Here is a 21543-nt window from a genome sequence, read left to right on the forward strand (position 1 = left end):
ACGCATGGAGGATGATGCAGTTGACTTGGCAACAAGTCAATGTCAACTGGCTAATCATGAACATAAGTACATGACAGGGCAACAGTAACCAAATCTAATCTGTGCAAACACCACATACAAGTACACACCTCATCTTATCTGTCCAATGATCATATTTATTCACAAGCAAGCCTTGGAGGAGAGTCTTTGTCTAAAGTTGAAGGCTGCTCTGAGGTTTTACTGAAAGCCCTTTTTCTCTTCAAATGAAGGTTATGAAAAGCCATGGAGCCACAGCAGCATGTCTGGAGGCGTGGCCTCAGTGTCGGCCCTGCCCTGCAGCCCGTCCTGTCTCATGCAGCAGGTCCACTCTCCCATCCCATCCATCCTGTAGCATGGACAACAAAACTAACCAATCAGAGGCCCTCGTTCCGCAGTGCTGCGCTGGGACGCCTGCTCACACTGTGTACCATCCATCCGTCTCTCATTAAACTCTCCTTCATTTCAAACTTTCTCTTATCCCTGATCTTCACCATCTTTGCTTCTGTTTCTGCTTCCCCTTCTTTTATCAGTTTTCCTATTCTTTTCCCTTATTCTTTCTCCTCCCCATTTTGAAACTTCCCTTTACTTTTGCTTCCTTCCCCACTTCGTCTTCCACTCCTTATTCTCTTATCCTTCCCCATCCTCTGTCCTTCACCTTCCTCTCCCTTTCTGCTCTTCTCCTTTATCTTCTTCTTGATTGTCTTTTCTTCCTCCACCTCCATATTCTCCTTTCTCCTATCTAATCTTTTTTAGTTTTCGCTTTCACAATTTCCCATCCTATTCCTCCATTTTCCTTTCTCTGCTCTTGCCTTCTCCTTTATCTTCTTAATTACCCCTCCTTCCTCCTCCTCTATCTTCTCCATTGTTCTCCTCTTATCTAAGGTTTTTTCTTGTTTTCCTCCTCCTTCCACTATTTTCCTTCCCCTTCCTCCCCCTTTTCCTCATCCCATCTCTTGTCTGTTCTTTCTGCTTTTCTCCATCACCCATCTCCTTTATTTTCTCTTCCCTTCCGCCTTTCTTCTGTTACTTCCTTCCTCCTCCCTTCACATGTATATCCTTGTTTCTTCCTCTTCTTTTCTCCATTCTCTACTCTACTCTACAGTAGAGTACTCATCTCTTCTCTTCTCTACTCTTCTCTTCAGTAGAGTACTGTTCTCTACTCTTCTCTACTCTACTCTACTCTACAGTAGAGTACTCTACTCTACAGTAGAGTACTGTACTCTACTCTAGAGTCTACTCTACTCTACAGTAGAGTACTCTTCTCTACTCTTCTCTACTCTACAGTAGAGTACTGTACTCTACTCTAGAGTCTACTCTACTCTACAGTAGAGTACTCTTCTCTACTCTTCTCTACAGTAGAGTACTCTTCTCTACTCTTCTCTACTCTACAGTAGAGTACTGTACTCTACTCTAGAGTCTACTCTACTCTACAGTAGAGTACTCTACTCTACTCTACAGTAGAGTACTGTACTCCACTCTAGAGTCTACTCTACTCTACAGTAGAGTACTCTTCTCTACTCTACTCTACTGTTGAGTACTCTACTCTACTCTTCTCTACAGTAGAGTATTCTTCTCTACTCTTCTCTACAGTAGAGTACTCTTCTCTACTCTACTCTAGAGTCTGCTCTACTCTACTCTTCTCTACAGTAGAGTACTCTTCTCAACTCTTCTCTACAGTAGAGTACTCTTCTCTACTCTTCTCTACAGTAGAGTTCTCTTCTCTTCTCTACAGAAGAGTATTCTTCTCTTCTCAACTCTAATCTACTCTACTCTACTCCTCTTCTCTACAGTAGAGTAGAGCACTCTTCTCTACTCTACAGTAGAGTACTCTTCTCTACTCTACTCTACAGTACTCTTCTCTACTCTACTCTACTCTTGCAGTGGTGTCATCTACCTTCCCTTCTCTTTGCAGTCTCATTTCTTTCCTCACTTTCAAATTTCTGCACTTTCATTCTTCCTTATCTCTCCTTCATCACTCCTTTCTCCTAAACCCTGAGTGTTTAAAGCTGTGGTTTTCATTAGGTGCTTATGGACACCATTTAAAAGGAAAACAGATGAGACAATGGCTCTTTCATATATAAGATAAACTTAGTTTGAAGAAACACCAAACAATCATGATTCTGCACACGTCACCAAAAAAAAGTTGACTGGAGAAACTTCATTTGCATTTGCATGCTTTGCATGGGAAACTATCTGAGAAAACGATGTAAGCATATTGAAAATATGTAAGAAAAAATGTTTTTTTTTCACCCAAAGCTTCTTTAAATATACCTGATGCAGAGTATGATATCATTTATGATGACATACAATATATGTAGCAACTGTTATTTTATTTTTCCTGACATTTTCTTTTTTTTGCCTTTCCCCAAACTATGATCGCTGGTGTGTTTTAAACACCCTATATCTGTTAGTAGCAGCAATCGAGTTGACCATCGGACTTTTTGCCTAATGTATTAAGATGCAAATAGTGAAAAAGATGCACTTTAACTCATTTTTTTCTCAACCAGAGCAGGCAAATTTAAATAGCAGAATTCCAATTACAATACCAGCTATTGTATAAAGAAGCTTTATTTTCACAAAACCCATATTTTTCATAAATTCAGCTTCAAATGTGATTAATATGGAGTAAATACATGTGTATATCACATTTGTAAACATTTAACAATGTAGCAAATCACACGCAATCACAGAAAATATATAATATTGATGTATCGTGCAGTCAACAGAAAAAAAAAGCGTCTTTTAAAAAGAAAATAATCGATGTACTTTTGGGATTACTTGGGGAGAGGTAAATGCATGGACTTTTATGCAAAAATACATATGCGAATGACAAAACTGTAAATATGAACCTTGCATGAAATAAATTTTGTATCCAATCTGTATATAGACTCTGGTTTTCTTTGACAGAACATGCATACATAACTCCCCGGTTGCTTGGCAATAAGATGTGCCTGTATTGTGATGTCTCTTTGATCTTTCACCCCGTCTTTATCACCAAGCTGCTTTTCCCTCAGCTATTTTTGGACTTTACAGTCCACATTTAAAAATGATGCACCTCATAATTCAGTTCTGTTAAAGCACACTTGGATCGTGAAAGGTGGGAAAGGTCAAAGAGAAAGTGTGTGACCTCCCGGTAAAGCGATTGAAACAGGAGAGCCGAGGCAGGACTAGCGGTGACCGTGCCCTGTTTCACACTCCGGTAGCATGCCACAAGTCATTAACCAAGCATGTCACACCGTCCCACTGCGTACAAACCCAAACACAGCATGACCTGAGTTATTCATATTAAAGGAACAGCTCACCTAAAAATTTATTTTTTCCAAGATGTATATGGATATATTTCTCAGCCGAAGAGAAATTTTGGAGGTTTTGGCGGAAAACGATCCATGATTTTTTTTTAACTCAGTTTACTGTTAATGGTGTGTTTATGTGTGTATCATTGATGTAAACTCTTCTTGTAAACAATGGTGTAGTTCTTGCCGCCTACATCATGCGTAACCTTTCCAATGTGCTAGAGGTCGTGAACTCAACCGTTTCAACTTCGCAGAGCTGGACCAAGGCAGAAAATGTGTAGATAAAAGTATATAATTTGATTATTTTGCCCTTATTTGTCATGTGGAGAACTTTTAAGCTAAACCGCCAAATATGGTCTCTTTTGGGCATCATTCACTGGCATTAGATGGAGAAAAATCCTGGAATATTTTCCCCCCTAATCCTTCATTTCTCTTCGGCTGCGGATAGAAAGTCATACTCATCTTGGATGGCACTGGGGTGATAAAATAATCCGGAAATATTCATTTTTGGGTGAACTGTTCCTTTAACAATAAACTGTAGACTTACACTGGATCTGAATGAATGCAGTTTGGAGCATGGGAGAGCGCATGGTAAAAGCCCAAGTTTACCATGAGCCTGTAAAGGAGGTCATAGTCGCACTGTTTGCTTGCACGGTTCGAGGGACAACAATCCCGCCAGCCTTCTCCATCCGCCCACCCCCCCTCCCCCATGTTTCTGTGCCGTCCGTTTGGTGTATTAATATGATTTTCCTTGTTGTTTGTTGTTGTTGTTTTCTCTTTGTGTTTTTTTAGAGACCCGGCGTGCCAACCGAAGCAGACAACCAACCGAGTCAGTGTGTGTAATGAACCATGGTGTACCAACCACTATGTGTGTCAACCATAAAGCCACATCCCCCACCTGATAGTACCGTATTTTGCGCGTGTGTGCGTGCGTGAGTGAGTGAGTGAGAGAGAGCGTGTGCTGTGTGTTTGTTGTAGATTAGCACTTTTCTTTGAGGTGTGACAGAATAATTCAGCGTAGATGTAGCACAGAAGCTAGTTGTTCAGCCGTATGTACTGTAGCGCGGTTTGGTTTGTGGTTTGTCGTGCTGTGCGAAGTGCCTGTTGTTTTTCTGTTCGTGAGTGTCAGTGTTGTACATGGTGCTTGTATGTGCTGGTGTTGAGTAAATCTTTCTTTTATCTTGTTGAAGTGTTTGTTTTTGGTGGTTTAAATGTTGTAAAAATGTTACTCCAGTCGCTAATCATTTCAGTGGGAAAAAAGAAAACAGTGAAAACATGTGCTCTGTGATCATGTGTGAGTAGGGAGGAAAAAAAAGCAATAGTTTTCCTGTATTTTGTACTACTGTAGTTACCATGTAGAAATGCCTTTTGCACTGTTTGCACCGTTCACTTTTACATTCCTTTCTGTAAAACAAACGACGGATTTGATATATTTTGTAGCTCACATGTTTGGCTGGTCACTTTCGAGATGCACCGTGTCCTAATCAGGCGTGACCATAGACTGTAAAAAAAGATGGACGACGCCCCTTCGCTCTCTCCCATTGGTCAGAAGTGAAGCCGCGAGTGTCCTGATATGGCGCTGACATCTTGGAAATTGAGTCTGCGCAAAAGCGATTTCGGTACCAGACATGCGCAATAGCGAGCCGCGAAATCAAGGCCCCGCCCTCACTCTCGCCGAATCAATCGCAAGAACACGCTCATGCACTTATTTTAAAATTAATTATAGAAATTTAGATATTAAATTTAAAGCCCCAATTTCCTCAGTCCTTGAAGATCCCGAACAAAGTGTTGGTGCTTCAGTGACTACTACGCTCAGAGAACCTGTCAATCACAGCTGTCAATCAAATAATTAACTAAAAACAAACACTTGAAATTACATCAGCGTGATAACTACAGTAAATGACAAAAACCATATTTGGAAAAACGATATCTGAAGTGTAATTAAATTGTTTAGTTGGTCTCGCGTGCCGTTGAATAACATGGGGAGGCGGGGTTTATGACCTATACTAGGACCGGCCACCGGGGGCGATCAAGATGTTTTGGCTTCACTTTTCAGGGCTTATGCGCAACCTAATGGTGCGTTCTATTATAGCCAACGAACCGACTCGGACCTCGGATTTGACGTCACATTTTGCATGTCCAAGTCGGAGAAAAAAATGGACACCACCCGGAAAGCTGTTATAATGGTAGCACTGCCCGAGTATCAGGCACTTACATTAAAAAATATATATTATGACTAGAACTTATCAAAACACAGCCATTGGAACTTGAAAATGTTCACTTTATTTAATGTTTTTCATGTTAATCTTCTGTTAGCAACGCTAGCAACGTTAGTAATTGCACTCACAACAACCGATTCCCATACCTACAGCGGACGCAGTAATACGAGTGATTATAATCGTCATTTAAAATACCAAAGCGTTTCAAAAACAACGAAAACAATTCATTCTTACAAGTCACAGGGCGCAGCCATCTTGAATTCCGAAACGGATGAATGTCCTCACGGTTGTCCGACGTCCGAGAGGAGAAATCCGAGGAAAGTTGGCGTGTTGCTAGGCAACATCTGTCGTCCGATTCGGATGAATAATAGAACGCACCATAACATGCTGGGAAGCTCCGCCCCGAATTGAATCGCATTGGTCCAAAATTTCACTCATATTTGATGTTTAATATACATTGTCAGTGGCTGTGATTGGCGTGTTGCATAGCATTTTCACTGAGCGTAAAAAAAAAAAAAAAAATGGAGTGTCGCGCCTGGTTAGAATGTGGTGTTGGATTTAAAGGTGAAATACCAAGGCTTGTAAGCTTATCACTGGGACCAAACTCAAAATTTTTGAAGGAATGACACCATCATTGAGTTTTGTGAGGAATATGTTTAATAAACGCTTAGTTTGCATTTGAAAATTCAATGTGAATATACAAGCAATTTTGGAAGACACATTATTATAGCGGTTTTCATAAAAACCATCACAAGAGACAATCCTGCACTGTATAACAACACGACTCTTTATAGAGAACAAGAACATACAGGGTTTATGATGGAAAATATGAAAGGAACCGATACTGTTATGTTTATTTTTTCAACGTTTATTTTTCATTGTTGTGAAAATGTGAAGTAAACCCAGTTCTTTGGGACCAAACTAGCGCACTGCCAGTTGCATCACAGGAATGTCAACATTGGGTCGTTTCCTTACAATATGCTGGACTGTTTAAAGACCCGACAACATCAGAGCACAAACATCAATGAGTAATAAATATATATATATATTATACATATAAATAAAACTCAAGATGTGTACAGTCATTGGGACTGAATAGTTTTGCAAACTCCCAGGCAAAAACGTTTGTGCTGTGAGACGTTCCTTGTGTTTTTCAGCTCACTGCAGTGCATAGTATGGATAGTTATTTAAAACCAGGTGGTGTTTTCATTGATGGTTTGAGTTGACATTGTTAAGGCAATTTTGTGTCTTTCTGAAGAGAGAAAAAAAAAACAAGAAAAAATACCCCAATGATAATAAAAAACACTAAAACAGATTTTGTGTGTTGTGTGGGTTTTTCAAGCTTTGTTGAGTGTCTTTAGTAGATTATTACTCCATCATTGGGTATTCTGTGAGATTGATTGTTTTCAGACAGGTCATTTCTTAGCAGTAAATCGGTTTTACGGTGTATTTACGGTGAAGGTTATTTAAAGGTCTTCTCTGTCCCTGGGGTGAAAAGTCAGAGGAAATGATCCTTGACCGTCGATCACAGGAAAGGAAGCGTGAATGACAAAAATGACGAAAATGAGTGTCTGATTGAATTTGTCTCCTCATTGAATTTCACTCTTTCTGAATGGTTGTGAAGGCACTAGGACAGCATATAAACGCCGAAATACATCAGTGATTGCATATAGATTTACTTTTATGGGTATTTAATTGGAGAAAAAAAAAGCCATATGAATGTCATTATAATTTTAAAAACAAAACCAAAGGTCTCTCCTTTAAGCTATGAATATTTGCATGATTGGGCCTAGTGTTCTTGTGCCTGTTTATTTCCTGATGTCATTAGCATAATGTGATCATCCGTAGGTAGTATTTGCATCTCTGAGACTTTGATCATAAATCTGTCCTTTAAAGGCTTAAACATGTCTTTCTGAATAATTCATTAAAACGTAACGAAAGCAAACGGAGAGAGAGACAAACGCTGAAACCTGTTCAGCTTGCAGAATCCTTGTTGCTCTTCAAACTGCATAGTGCCATTGAATGTCCTGCTCCACAGCCAATCAGAAGAGCCGTAGCGTCTGCGAGACCAGGGACTGGCCGTGGTTGCCTGATGTCACAAAGGGAACCGTCTCCACACATTCCGTGTTCGTTCCAGCCCCAGGAGAATATCCGACCCCCTGAAGAGAGACAGTGAAATATATTCCATGACAATGTTGCTGCAACTTGATTCACAACAATAGATAGATAGACAGACAGACAGGTATGTAAATAGACAGATAGGCAGATAGACTAATAGATAGACTTAAAGACAGGCAAGATAGGAAGGCAGACAGAAATACAAGCATATAGATAGACAGGCAGGCAGATAAACAGATAAACAGACAAGCAGATAGACAGATAAACAGAAATAGACAGGCAGGCAGAGAGACAGACAGACGGGCGTATATACAGTATAGACAGACAGATAACCAGACAGGCGTATAGATAATAGACAGACAGACAGGCATATAGAGAGGTAGAGAGACAGACAGGTATATAGATAGATAGACGGACAGGTATACAGACAGATAAACAGACAGACAGGCGTATAGATAGACTGACAGAAAGACAGACAGGCATATAGAGAGGCAGACAGACAGGTATATAGATAGATAGACAGACAGATAAACAGCCAGACAGGCGTATAGATCGACACAGATAAACAGACAGACAGGGCAGAAAGAAAGACAGACAGGCGTATAGAGAGGTAGAGAGACAGATATAGATAGATAGACGGACAGGTATATAGACAGATAAACAGACAGACAGGCGTATAGATAGACTGACAGAAAGACAGACAGGCATATAGATAGATAGACAGACAGATAAACAGACAGACAAGACAGAAAGACAGACAGACAGGCGTATAGAGAGGCAGACAGACAGACAGGTATATAAACAGATAGACCGACAGGCGTATAGATAGACAGACAGAAAGACAGACAGGCATATAGAGAGGCAGACAGACAGACAGGTGTATAGATAGACAGACAGAAAGACAGACAGACAGATAAACAGATAAACAGGCGAATAGATATACAGACAAATAAACAGACAGACAGGCGTATAGATAATAGACATATAGATAAACAGACAGGCCGACAGACAGGCGTATAGATAAACAGACAGAAAAACAGACAGGCGTATAGAGAGGCAGACAGACAGACAGACAGACAAGTATATAGATAGATAGACAGACAGACAGACAGACAGGCGTATAGATAGATAGACAGAGAGAAAGACAGACAGGCGTATAGAGAGGCAGACAGACAGACAGGTATATAGATAGACAGACAGACAGACAGACAGGTGTATAGACACACAGATAAACAGACAGACAGGCGTATAGACAATAGACAGATAGACAGGCAGACACACAGACAGGCGTATAGATAGATAGACAGACAGATAGACAGGTATATCGATAGACAGACAGATAGACAGGTATATAGATAGATAGACAGACAGGTACAGTATATAGACAGACTGACTGACTATCAAGCTTGCAACATCAAAGGTTCGATTCACAGCAAACATACATACTGAAATGTTTAAGTAGTTTTGGTAAAAGCATTCACAAAATTAATAATGAAAAGTAAGAAAAGAAATGTCACTGGGATGTTAAAAATGATTCAGAATGAAAAAAAGCTCCATGAAGCAGGTTTCTTGCACACATCACACCTGTGAATCATTCAGACCCTCCTGCAGTCTAACTGAACACGTCCAGCTGGTGGGTGTGGTCAAGCCCTCATCGCCATGGAAGCACGTGCCACGGCAACATGGTTACATAACAGGTCCCGTCACCACGGCAACCATGAGCGAGGATGCTTTCTCAAGGGTAACTCGTTTTGTCACCCTCCCGCCCTTTTTCTCTCTCTCCCCACACTTCCCTATACACCGTAACACTTTAAAGTCTTTATAAATGTATTCTTTTTTTCTCTATAAGCGGGCTACAATTATTCAGAATTATAAATAAAAAAATAAAAGTAGGACACTTGTGCATGACAATAACATTGTGAACATAAAAACATGAGGATTTTTGTTTTGTTTACCAAATCATTGTATTTGATTGTGGATGATGTGTATTCCTCTAGTGTTCAGTCACAGATGCACAGCTAAACTGTTCCCATAGCAACACACTTACAGACCATAGAAACATATAGGACAGCATACTAATCTAGACAAGAGAAATAATGAAATAAAAAAGATGAAGGTTTCAAACAAAAGATGGTTGAACATGCCCACTGCTCAGTGGTGTATGATGCACACAGTCCCTACACTGATTTAATCTCATTTAAAGTTTAACGATTTAAATATATTTCATAATTTAAATAAAATGTACCATTAAATAATTATATATATACAAATTAAACCACAATAAATGCTGTATTACCATTACTATGAAAAATAATAATATAATAAATAAATAATTGTAATTGATATTATTCAAACCCCATTGCAAATCAGTTTTATTGGCAAGATTCAACCCCCTCACAACAGCACAATCTGCAACAGCTGTTGACTCAAGGGCTTCATTAGTTGCATCAGGTGTACTTGAGCTAGAACACATGACATACCTGAACTGGCTAGGTTTGTTGAGTGTCACGTTTGACTGCATGTTAAAAATATGGCTAAGTCAAAAGAATGGTCTTTTTAAAAAAGAATTTAAGAGAGGATACCATTGCCCTTAGACAGGGAAGGCACTACAATGTACAAATATACATTTCTGCATGATGGTAATGAGAATTTGTAATAATAATAATAATAATAATAATGCAAAAAAAAGTCTTAATGGTCTAAGAAGGCATTGTTGTTTTATGCAAAATATTAATTTTCATCTTTCCTTTTGATTTTGGGACAAAATACAACAGAGTAATGTTACAGTAACTTGAGGCAAAGACAGCAAGAAGGCATAAGTTTTAAACACTGCATGAACTGCAATTAGTCAATGGTGTTACTTTGGGGAATTAACAAATAAAAGAAATAGAAATAGCTTCTCTTATATTTAAAACTGCCTTCATATTCTTTTCAGTGATTGCTCATTTCCCTCTGATGCCCTTGCACAAAGGCACAGGGACTAATTCCCAGCATCCTGCTATGATATGCTAAAGATCACAGCGTGGAGCGGCGGCTTAATTACTCCAGCAACAGATACTCATCTCTAACTAATGCTAAAGACGTAGTGCTGAAAATGTCCTATTACTGAAATCCAGACACTGAAGTCTCAAAAGTACAGAAGCCAGAGCTGGTTCCAGAGTTAATTCTGGCCATCAGGCTTAGTGGAATCTCTGGCTTACTCTCCTTTAATCCTGTCTCTTTCTCCCCCGGCTCAATGTTAGAGCAGTCACATCCCATAATAAGATACTTCACACCTAAAGATACTGTAGAATGATTGCCATGGCAACTGTACAAGTGATGAACCTCAATGCAAGAGAGAATCTGATGCAAGTCAGGAAACCTATAAAGAATACTGTATATATGTGTGTATATATATATATATATATATATATATTAGGGCTGTCAAACGATTATTTTGTATATATATAAATAGTAATACACACACATGCATGTATATTTAAGAAAACAATATTATTAATATATAAAATACTTATATTTATATATAATATAAATTATATATAAATCTATATACATTATATACATGGAAATATTTCTTAAATATACATGCATGTGTGTATATTTATATATACAAAATAATTATACACAGTACACCCACATATATTATGTAAACACAAACTTTTATTTCGGATGCGATTAATCGCGATTAATCGTTTGACAGCCCCCCCCCTCTCTCTCTCTCTCTCTATATACACACACACACACGCACACACACACACACACACACACACACAGTGTTTGTACCTTAGTGCTTGTCATCATCCTATGTATGTTTTATGTTAGCTAAATAAATTAAAAATGTAAATGTAATAATTTTATTAAAAATATTTGTATTAAAGGATAATAAATATGATAATTTAAGATTATGACAAACACAAAAGTAAAACATTCAAATGCATTACAGCAAAAAGAATTTAAGGGAAATTTTCTTGATTGTCAATAAAATAATATATGGCTTAAAATAATATATAAGATAATATGGCTTCATTTTCTACAAAATCGAGCAATAAATGAATATTACATCATTAAGGATGATGACAAACATCAGTAAAGTAAAACATTCAGATGCATTACACTTAAGACATTTTGGGGGAAATGTTTTTTTATTGTCATGATAATAATGGCTTAATTTTTACAAAAGGACATCTTTATGGGAAATGCGATTAATCGTGATTAATCACGATTAATCGGTTCAATCGGCTTTTTTGGGGGAGTGAACTATGACCTGAACATGTTCTTTGAGAGATTCACTCGACAATGCTCACAGAAAACCCCGACTCCGTGCATCTCATGCACATCTCATAACGTTTGTTTCTCCGATGGGCGGCAAAGATTGACTCTCGGTACTCAGGTCTAAGAGTGCGTGACGGAGGCCTTGGCGGCTTTCTTTCCAATGACTGTTATGGGCCATGAGGACAACAGGTGTTGCCATGGAGACTACATACTGCAAACATTCCTAACATAATCCCAGAGTATTCTGTGCAAAGAGTCATGCATGCTTACGAAATCAAATCAAATCCTCAATTTCTCACTGTACTCACCCACAACAGCCAAGTTGTGTTCAGATCCGCAAGCGATCTGCCAAAAAAAAAAAAAAAAAAAAACAGGGAGAAATTTGTGAGAAACACTCATCACATGCTCTTACAAGCTCACAGTCCAAACACAATAACCGCTGACAGACGACAAACTGAGTTTGACTCAGGTCACACATAGGATCACATGTAACAAAAGTCGGGATGTCTGAATCGAACATTCCCTACTGGGAAGCGGGTACGAGGAGAGTGATTAACACACAACCGGCCCCAATGCTGGAGTCATATGTCCATTACCATGACAACCGGTGAGGATGTGAGTGGGTGACCGGGCGTCTCTGGTTGGCTTGTTAATGTTTGGTGATCAGAGCTCATTACGCAGAGGAAATGGGCTGCTAGTGGATAAAAACACATCGCTAATGCTGTCTGCCGGAGCTGAGAGGATGCCGTCCACACAAACACACTCGTATTAATGGAAATTATACTGGTGCATCATGGGAAATGGCTGGTGGGCCTGAAAGAAGCTTGAAACTTCTTTTGTTTAACGACCAATCAAATATATATAAACCTAAAGCTAATCTTTCGATATTTGACTTTGGAAGACATAACACTGCTGTAAGCATGAGAAAAACAATTTATTAATTTGCTATAATTCATTTGTAATAATATATGGAATATGTAATTATTTTTATTAATTTAGAATAATCTATAAATGTTTCTAAATTTATATTATATATAGTATGATATTATAATACTTTATTTTCTTTATTTAGAAATTATTTATTTATTAATTTAGAAGCATTTACAGAATATTTCTCAAATTCTCTCTCTCTCTATATATATATATATATATAATTTTAGGGCTGTGCAAAAATTAATTGCGATTAATCGCATCCAAAATAAAAGTCTGTGTTTACATAATATATTTGTGTGTGCTGTATTTAATTATTTTGTATATATAAATACCTATGCATGCATGTATATATTTAAGAATTATTTGCGCTTAAATTCTGTATATATATATATATATATAAATTATATATATGTATATATATTAGCATTAAATAGCAATGTTGCCTGTTCTGGGTGAAGCACAAGGACCTTCTGCTCGCCTCCGCTGTGGACTTTGTGTCAACTGATAGTGAAAGAACAAAGCGACGTCTTTGCCTCCTGTCAGACTCCACAACCATGATCTGTCCTGATGTATTCTGCTTCTCCCGCCATCACCAACAAAACAACCCCGTCCACCCAGCGTCCCCAGCTGACCCCACGCAACACAAACACACACAGCCAGTCAAAACAGCTTTCAGACAGAGGACAGGGACTGTCCAAACCACTGAGAACTGCTGTCAGATCATTGGCAGCGAGCGCTAAAACACGCAGATGGCCAAGAAATGAACTCTTGAACCGACAAGTGTAGCGACCAACCAAATCTCATTCCCATCAAATTATATTATTAAATAAAAATATTTAATATTAAATTAACCAAAAATATTGATATACAATCTAAATATCTATCTATCTATAAATATATTTTGCACTTAGAATGATAAATATAAATAAATAATGATATAATTTTAATTATATTAGTAATATATATATATATATAATTATATTTTGTATTATTTTAAAATACAGTACAAACACACAATTAATATTATGTAACATAATTAATAGTATATTTTATGTAATTATCCATTAATAATTTAATACAATATATAAATAATTTATATAATTATATTTTCTTTAAAATTAATATCATAAAATATAACTGTAAAGTAAATACAGTTTATACATATTTAATTAATTATGAATTATTTAATACCATACATGACTGTATATTATATTTAGGGCTGTCAAACGATTAATCGCATCCAAAATAAAAGTTTGTGTTTACATAATATATTTGAGTGCACTGTGTATAATTATTTATATATATATATATATATATATATATATATATATACACACACACACACACACACATGCTTGTATATATTTAAGAAATATTTTCATGTATATACTGTATATAGATTTATATATAATTTACCGGTATATTATATATAAATGTAAATATTTTACATATAAAAATGTTTTTTTCTTAAATATACATGCATGTGTGTGTGTATTTATATATACGCAAAATAATTATACACAGTGCACCCAAATATATTATGTAAACACAAACTTTTATTTAGGATGCGATTAATCGTTTGACAGCCCTAATTATATTATAAAGTGTAAAAGTGAAATAGAAATATTTCTTTAATATTTTATTAATATTATATTTTCTTTATTATATTTTCTTTTATTTTAAAACACACACACACACACACACACACACACACACACACACACACTATTAAATCTATATAAACTTTATATTTTAAAATAACCTATATATCATATATAACATAGATAATATGTTGTACCCATGCCATTGATAAAGAAGAACAGGGCGAGGTGTCCCACACAGACATGTTCAGGCACTGTGATGAAGCCTCACTGTGGGAACACACACACACACACACACACCGCAGGACTCCAGCGCTCCGGGTGCATGTGTGAAACTGACTGTCGGCTGCATCTTCACGTGTGAACAAACTCATTAAGAAATTACACCACCCATTACTGGGAGTTCAGCTCCGTATCCAGGAAGGAACGCCGTCATTTATAGAACACAGTATTATGTTTCATCTACTGATAGGAAATCTCACAGTCTGGAGCCAGTGAGGATGCTAACTCCTCCCTGATTGGCCACTATGCCTTTTGGGGGTGGAAACAATTGATCTGAAGTCTAAACAACAGTTTAGACACAATATAGACTGTCACTGGTGCTAAAAAACATACTACAATTTATGGTTTTATAGGCTTAGTGAAGTTTTGTCCCAACAGTGTAACAGTGTAGCCTACTGTATGAAAAGTTTATTTGTTATTCATCATCAGAGTCCGATGCCAACATTACACACTTATTTTTTTAGGTTGAGTTAATGGCTGCCATCACTTTGAGAGTCAAAAAACACACAAAAAAAAAACAGGCAAAACAAAATGAATACCTGTGACTCCTGATGATTCATGAAGGTCTTATAAAGCCAAACGATCGGTCTGTGCAAGAAACTGAACATTATTTACTGCATTATTACCTCACGCTCCAGACTGCCGTGAACGCGCCGAGGCTGTGGATTACAGGTATAATGCTGTAAATAATGTAGTTTCATTCACTTCATAAGACCTCCATGAATCGCCAGGAGCCACGGGTATTCATATTCATATTTTTTACCTCTTGTAACCACAGCCACAAAACGCCCGCGCCCTCAGATCAGTTGGACGTGGCTGTGGTAACAAGAGGTAAAAACAATATAAATAACTGTTCGTTTTCTCACACAAACCGCTCGTTTCGTGTCTTAGGCCATCAATGTGTACTTACATTTATGAGTCATTAAATCATGTTTAATTTGGACTTCTCTGTGCATGCTCTTTGAGGTGGTGACCATAGACCTCCATTATATGACTGACAGACAAGAACGGTTTGACCTAAAAATATCAAAATTGAAAATACTGAGGAAACAAAGACACCTACATCTTGGATGCCCTTGAGGTAAGATAAAACATATCAAAAATGTATTTCAAAGTGAACTATCCCTTTAATGATAACAGAGACATCCCTTTAAGCCTCAGCTCAACAATTCAGCAGGAAAACTTTATACTCGGTTAGTCACTGAAGGCTAAATGTGTCCCCAGACCCTTACAGAGGATAACGTCCCCTGTCCCGTCCTCAGTTCCTCTCATCGACATGGCAGGACGTTGTAGCGTAAGCAACTTTTGAGGATTAAAAATGACATGAGGTCTATCGACCTGGCAGAAAGTGGTGAGCGTGCAAAGCAAAGTCACGCAAGGAGAGAAATATGTTTCGCAGTCTGGACAACACGTCCCTGTTCTTGAACTTGAAGAACCAATGCAAAAAGATGTAAATGCCAAATGTCTCTTTTCTCTCGCTCACAGTATCTGAAGGCCGATCTTTAATTTCAAGGTTGGTGACTCATCATACACGTAAAACCTGAGATTGAGCATAAAACACTGTCATCGAGTCATTCTCTTCAATAATACGCGCACAGATGCTGCATTTTCTATGGTGTAAGACAAGTGATGACCTTCAGATCAAATCAGTGTGTGTCTCTGGGCAGATGTGAGGAAGAACTGTGGGGATGTACAGTGTGTTTTCGCCCCCTACAGGACGACTATACATAGTGCTTTCTCTTGCCTATGAGCGCAAGTGTGTTTCCACAACAGAAGAAAAATCACGCTTTGGTAAATCATAATTTTGACATGATTCATAATCATAATTATTAGATAAAAAGTCGAAATTGTTATATACTAAGTCAAAATTGAAGCAAAAGTTAAAATTATGACATCAAAATTCCGATTTATGTCTTGATCTCATAGTTTAACATTTTTATCTCATAATTAAAATTTAGTATGCCATCATTTGGATTTTTTCTCTCATAATTCCATGTATATTATAATTTACTATAATATTATTATTATAATGTATATTTTGTTTCAATTTTTAATCTCATAATATGGTTTACTAGTATATCATAATATCAACTTTGTATCTAATAATTATGATTTAGTTTGCCATCAATTTTACTTTTCATTATAACAACTTTTTATCTCATAATTACATTTTTTATTTCATAATATTGACTCTCATAATATATATTTTTTTAATCTTATAATATGACATAATTTTGATTTATCTTCACAATTTTTTTTTACTTTATCTCTAAATATATCACAATTTTGATGTCATAATTTCAACTTCTTGTCTCATAATTTTGAATTTTCCCCTCATTATTTCCTCTTTTTATTATAATTATGATGAAATCATCATTTTGACTTATCTAATAATTATGACTTTTTGTGCCATAATTACGATTTACACATCTCAAAATTACGATTTACCAAAAGCATGATTTTCGTATGTGGCAGAAAGGGAAATGGCCGATAATTTTTTATATTTGAAAGCCGATAACCGATATATCGGCCGATAAATCTAAATCCAATTATTATAGAATTTTTGAAAGCCTCATATTTCAAGCAATTAAGATCAATCATGTTGAACAGTGTGCATCTTAAGTGTCTCAGGTGTCAAATGTTGAAGGAAATAATTCATAATTTATCAGCTTTAATATATCAGTCAAATTTTATTATCGGGCCGATAACGATAACAAAAATTAGCAAATATCGGCCGATTCTGATATGGTGGCCGATATATCGTGCACCCCTACTTTATTTATTACCAGTTCACAATAAGCCATGAAAACCAGTGCAGTGATTTTCCCCCAGTTAATGGGGGTTGTAGTCAATTAACTTTGAATTATTATTTGTGGTAAAATCATGGCTACTTTACAGTATATGGCTGACAACATACCTGTGTTGCTCCAAATAAAGCTTTAATCTCAACGGGGCGGCTTATAGTTTTCCCAGAGCTGGTTAAATCGTCAGGCTCTTTTTTTTCCGTATCCTGATTGGTCTGTCCTAGCTGTCCGTAATTGGATCTGCCCCATGTGAAGACCCGCCCACTCTCTGTAAACAGATCATATATTGAAAACAATATCACAAGAAAATAAAGATTTGTGTGAGACTTGTGTAGTGCGGCTCGCCTGTTTTTGTGACGAGGTGCGTCCAGCCGCTGTGAACGGTGGTCACTCTCTCGCCCCGCAGCAGAGAACGATCCAGCGCCACAGGAAGTGTCAGGAAGAGACTCTCGCTGACCAGCTGACCGTGTTTATTGCTACCCCAGAGGAACACGTCACCCTTCGCTGTGGAGATATGGGAGTCAAATGCTTTGGTGGAACTCTACGATCTCTGTCCTGACTAATCAGAGGGCTAAATCAGTTTGATTTGTTTGAAAAATCCTCTCACCTGTCAAACAAATGCAGTGGGTGGAGCCTGCAACTACCTTCTGTGGGGTCACATGATCTAACCCTGCAGATCAGACAGTGCTATAAATTAATTAAATATATCATTTAACAGACAATAATTAAATAGGAGTAAGATCTCGTGTATCAGGTGTTGTGAGGCTCATTTAGCTTTAAGAGCAACTGTGTGTGTGTGTGTGTGTGTGTGTTACCTGGGACAAGGCAGGGCTCTTTAGAGGACAGATGAGCAGGAACAGGTTGTGGACTCAACATTCTCTTAGCGTGACTCGACAGGCCCGTCCCCCACTGATAAACACAACCTGAAGCTTTATACACACACAAAAAAACACACAATTAAATGTTGATTAATAGTACTAAAATGTATTTAATATCTAATTATATTATTACATAAATAATTAAGCACTTATATTTATTTGTTTTATACATTTAAAAGTATAATATTAGAATCTATTTCATATGTAATTAGAATTTTAAATGTAAAATGTTTTCATTTTTTTCAATGTTTAATATTCAAAACAAATATATACATATACCAGTAATATAAATATTATTTTTAAATGATAATTATAGATTTAATTTAATTTTATATCATTTATTATATTTAATATAAAAAACTATATTTATTTTCAAAATTTAAAACAAATAATAATATTATAATATATTTAATATGCAATTAGAATTTTAAATGTAAAATGTTTTCGTTTTTTTTAATGATTAATATTCAAAACAAATATATACATATACCAGGCAAGACAAATAATTAAATATTATTTTTATGATAATTATAGAATGAATTTAATTATATATAATTTATTATATTTAATATATTAAACAAATATAAATCAAATAATTAAACATTTTACATACATGTACATAACATTACATATTAAATTATATTATAACAATAATATTTTTCAATATTTAAAACAAATAATAATATTACAAAATAATTTGAATTTTAAATATAAAATTAAGTATTTTGTTTTTTTCCCGTATTTAAAACAAATATACATATATACCAACTAAGCAAAATAAGTAAATATAAATAATTCAATAATAAAACTTACAATTAAATATAAAATTATTTCTTACATTTAATAAAAAACAATCTATATTTATTTTTAGTATTTAATTTTTTTGAAAAGTAATTTGAAAACAAATAATTACATAGTATAACATTTAAATTATAATAATTAGAAAAATATCATGTTAATATATATGTTAATATATTTTAATAATATATATATATATATATATATATATATATACATACATACATACATTTATAATATTTACTTGAATCAAATGCATAGATCTGATATTTATTTGATATAGTCACAAGTAATACCTGTGCTTGCTAAAGCATGTCTGAGGCCAGCAGCGACACTAGTCACAGGTTCATTCAGTGTCTGTAAGCAGAACATAGCACGACTTTATTACAATCCTCACGCATAAAAAACTATTAAGTAAGAGTCTCATTATGTTTTTCAGTTCCCACCTTCACATGTAAAGGTTCTGCTGAGTGTGATATCCTTGGTGAGACACCCAGCTGTCCAAAAGCATTGGAGCCGCACACCAAGACCTGACCGTCACCTGACAGACACAGTTATTCAGCACTGAATTCAACGAGAGGAAGTCTCAACAGGGAGGTCTAAGTGCACTTTATCAACTCAAAGTTCTAAAAAAAACTCAATATTACTGATGTCTGCAATATCCGCATGCTCGTTTATTTTTCCAGGATATGAATACGAGTATGGAATTGACGACCCAACCACTCACCTGTCAGGATAATAGAGAAGTCCCAACCGCAGGACACCTGCTGAACTCTTCCCCACCCAGACAAAGGGCAGGGTTGAAAGGTTATGACCTCTGAAGTGTGACTGAGCCCTAACTGACCTTTGTTGTTGTGTCCACACATCAGCAGGTCACCTGACTCTGGATGGAGAAATGTTGTTGTCATACTTCAAAGTGTCCACTAGAGTGCGCCATTGATCCATAAATATATAATGTCAATGTCAGCAAATACTGAAACAGTTAAAGGATTATTTTACTAATTCGAACGACGTGTCCTTTCAGAGTGTTAGCATTAATATCTATTATTTTTAATAGTGTTATAGGCCAGCTAACCAGTGATGACAGCCGAATGCCCGCCTCCTCCGGTTATGCAGCGGACCTGCTCTGTCTGCAGTCCGCCGTGCGCACGCCGCGGCTCGGCTTGATCTTCCGTGTGTCCCTGCCCCAGCTGCCCGGAACTGTTCGCTCCCTGTGATACAAAATCACGATTTATTGCTCAGGAAGCGCTGTTTTTGTGAGCTATACTTATTTGAGACTGCTTATTTTAATTTATACTGTTACATGTTCGCTGTATTCTCGTGGATTTAAGGATGTAGACTGGTACCAATACTTGTTTGTAAGCTTTGCGTTGTCAAAAGTAGGCTAAATAAAACTTACCCACGTGTAAAGTACACATTTTGACAGCTGAGTTCCTTCCATCAGATTTACCCGCACATTGATGACATCATGAAACGTCAGTGGGTGGGGTTTATCGGATCGGGAGTTACTTTTGCAAACATAAGTCACACATTTTATTAAAATATTATTCTACTTTTGAATCGAATGATAATAATATATGTTTTTATCATTTATTTATTTTTATCTATTTTTAGCTATATATTATGATATTTAAATTATAATAATAATAATAATTAAAATAATACATTATTTTTTTCCACCCCCTCACTCCCTTCCTACCTATCCACAATTATTAGGTTTGATTTATTTCATTTAAAAAAAGAGGAATCTTTATGAACACTTCTTCGTATAGAATAATTTTTTCCACACAGACTATTTAATTTCTTTTTTTGTACAGTCTACTACATGTCAATACAGCCCGTCTTCAATGAGGCCATTCTCCTCGCCACACTTCTCTTGGAAATAGTCTTCACATACAATGCACATAATCCAATCCTCTGTCTTTTTAGGATATTTTTCATCACCATATCTGGCTTTGCAAATATTGCAAATATGTCCCGGCCACCCGAGTTTGTATAAAAATGAAAATACTAATATGTTTTATATTTGATATAAAAAACTAAATTCAAGTTCGATATTTAAAACAAATAAACACATAAACACTAAGTAAAATCGTTAAATTTATTCATAGTTAAACTATAATAATTGTAATAATTCAATTAAAATTATTATATGAATATTCTATGATAATATTTTTAATTATGATATTATAATACTATGATATACTTTTTATATTTAATATAAAATTTAAAAAATACATATTACATATAGCCTACATGTTAATACAAGTAATTCAATAATACAATTATACAATTTTATTTCTAAAACAAACATTTTATATTTATTT

General features: G+C 36.0%; 2 protein-coding genes, 1 long non-coding RNA gene and 1 pseudogene across 6 annotated transcripts in view; 2 read left to right on the forward strand and 2 right to left on the reverse strand.

The window, feature by feature from the left end:
- Positions 1 to 6845, forward strand: part of kcnc1b (potassium voltage-gated channel, Shaw-related subfamily, member 1b) — a 24030-nt gene extending 17185 nt beyond the window's left edge. The window contains exon 4 of one of the 2 annotated variants that reach the window (XM_039666008.2): positions 4104 to 6845. In XM_039666008.2, coding sequence (XP_039521942.1) covers positions 4104 to 4213 — 110 coding nt within the window. In that variant the 3' untranslated portion in view covers positions 4214 to 6845. Of the gene's footprint in view, positions 1 to 248; positions 2901 to 4103 lie in introns of those variants that run through there. The other variant, XM_039666005.2, reaches the window with a different exon arrangement.
- sergef (secretion regulating guanine nucleotide exchange factor) lies at positions 6165 to 20688 on the reverse strand. 3 transcript variants are annotated; one of them, XM_039666014.2, is made up of 11 exons: positions 20616 to 20688; positions 20292 to 20427; positions 19944 to 20099; positions 19663 to 19757; positions 19513 to 19573; positions 18356 to 18469; positions 18148 to 18210; positions 17886 to 18044; positions 17654 to 17808; positions 12229 to 12265; positions 6165 to 7689 (listed from the first exon to the last, which is right to left on the reverse strand). In XM_039666014.2, the coding sequence occupies exons 1-11, from the start codon at positions 20655 to 20657 to the stop codon at positions 7505 to 7507; spliced, it is 1203 nt and encodes a 400-aa protein (XP_039521948.2). In that variant the 5' UTR covers positions 20658 to 20688; the 3' UTR covers positions 6165 to 7504. The 3 variants fall into 3 exon arrangements, with proteins under 3 accessions (XP_039521948.2, XP_039521949.2, XP_039521950.2); XM_039666015.2 differs by lacking the exon at positions 6165 to 7689 and adding an exon at positions 11610 to 12084; XM_039666016.2 differs by lacking the exons at positions 6165 to 7689; positions 12229 to 12265 and adding an exon at positions 15743 to 16276.
- On the reverse strand, positions 7696 to 10196 carry LOC148965051 (uncharacterized; annotated as a pseudogene).
- LOC148965052 (uncharacterized) lies at positions 19675 to 20629 on the forward strand. Its single transcript, XR_016150653.1, has 2 exons — positions 19675 to 19813; positions 19903 to 20629. It is a non-coding gene; the product is annotated as an uncharacterized LOC148965052 (long non-coding RNA).
- Positions 20689 to 21543: the final 855 nt, after the last annotated feature.

Source organism: Pimephales promelas, chromosome 25 (assembly GCF_988280905.1).
Source record: "Pimephales promelas chromosome 25, fPimPro1.hap1.1, whole genome shotgun sequence".
Classification (NCBI taxonomy): Eukaryota; Metazoa; Chordata; class Actinopteri; order Cypriniformes; family Leuciscidae; genus Pimephales; species Pimephales promelas.

Excerpts from the sequence above, each read along its gene's own strand:
- sergef (XM_039666014.2), bottom strand. The coding sequence starts at position 20,657 with ATGGAAGGAACTCAGCTGTCAAAATGTGTACTTTACACGTGG. Across the intron at positions 18,211-18,355 it reads AGAGCCCTGCCTTGTCCCAG|GGTTAGATCATGTGACCCCA; the intron begins GTAACACACACA and ends TCTGATCTGCAG. Across the intron at positions 17,809-17,885 it reads GCACCTCGTCACAAAAACAG|AGAGTGGGCGGGTCTTCACA; the intron begins GCGAGCCGCACT and ends ATCTGTTTACAG.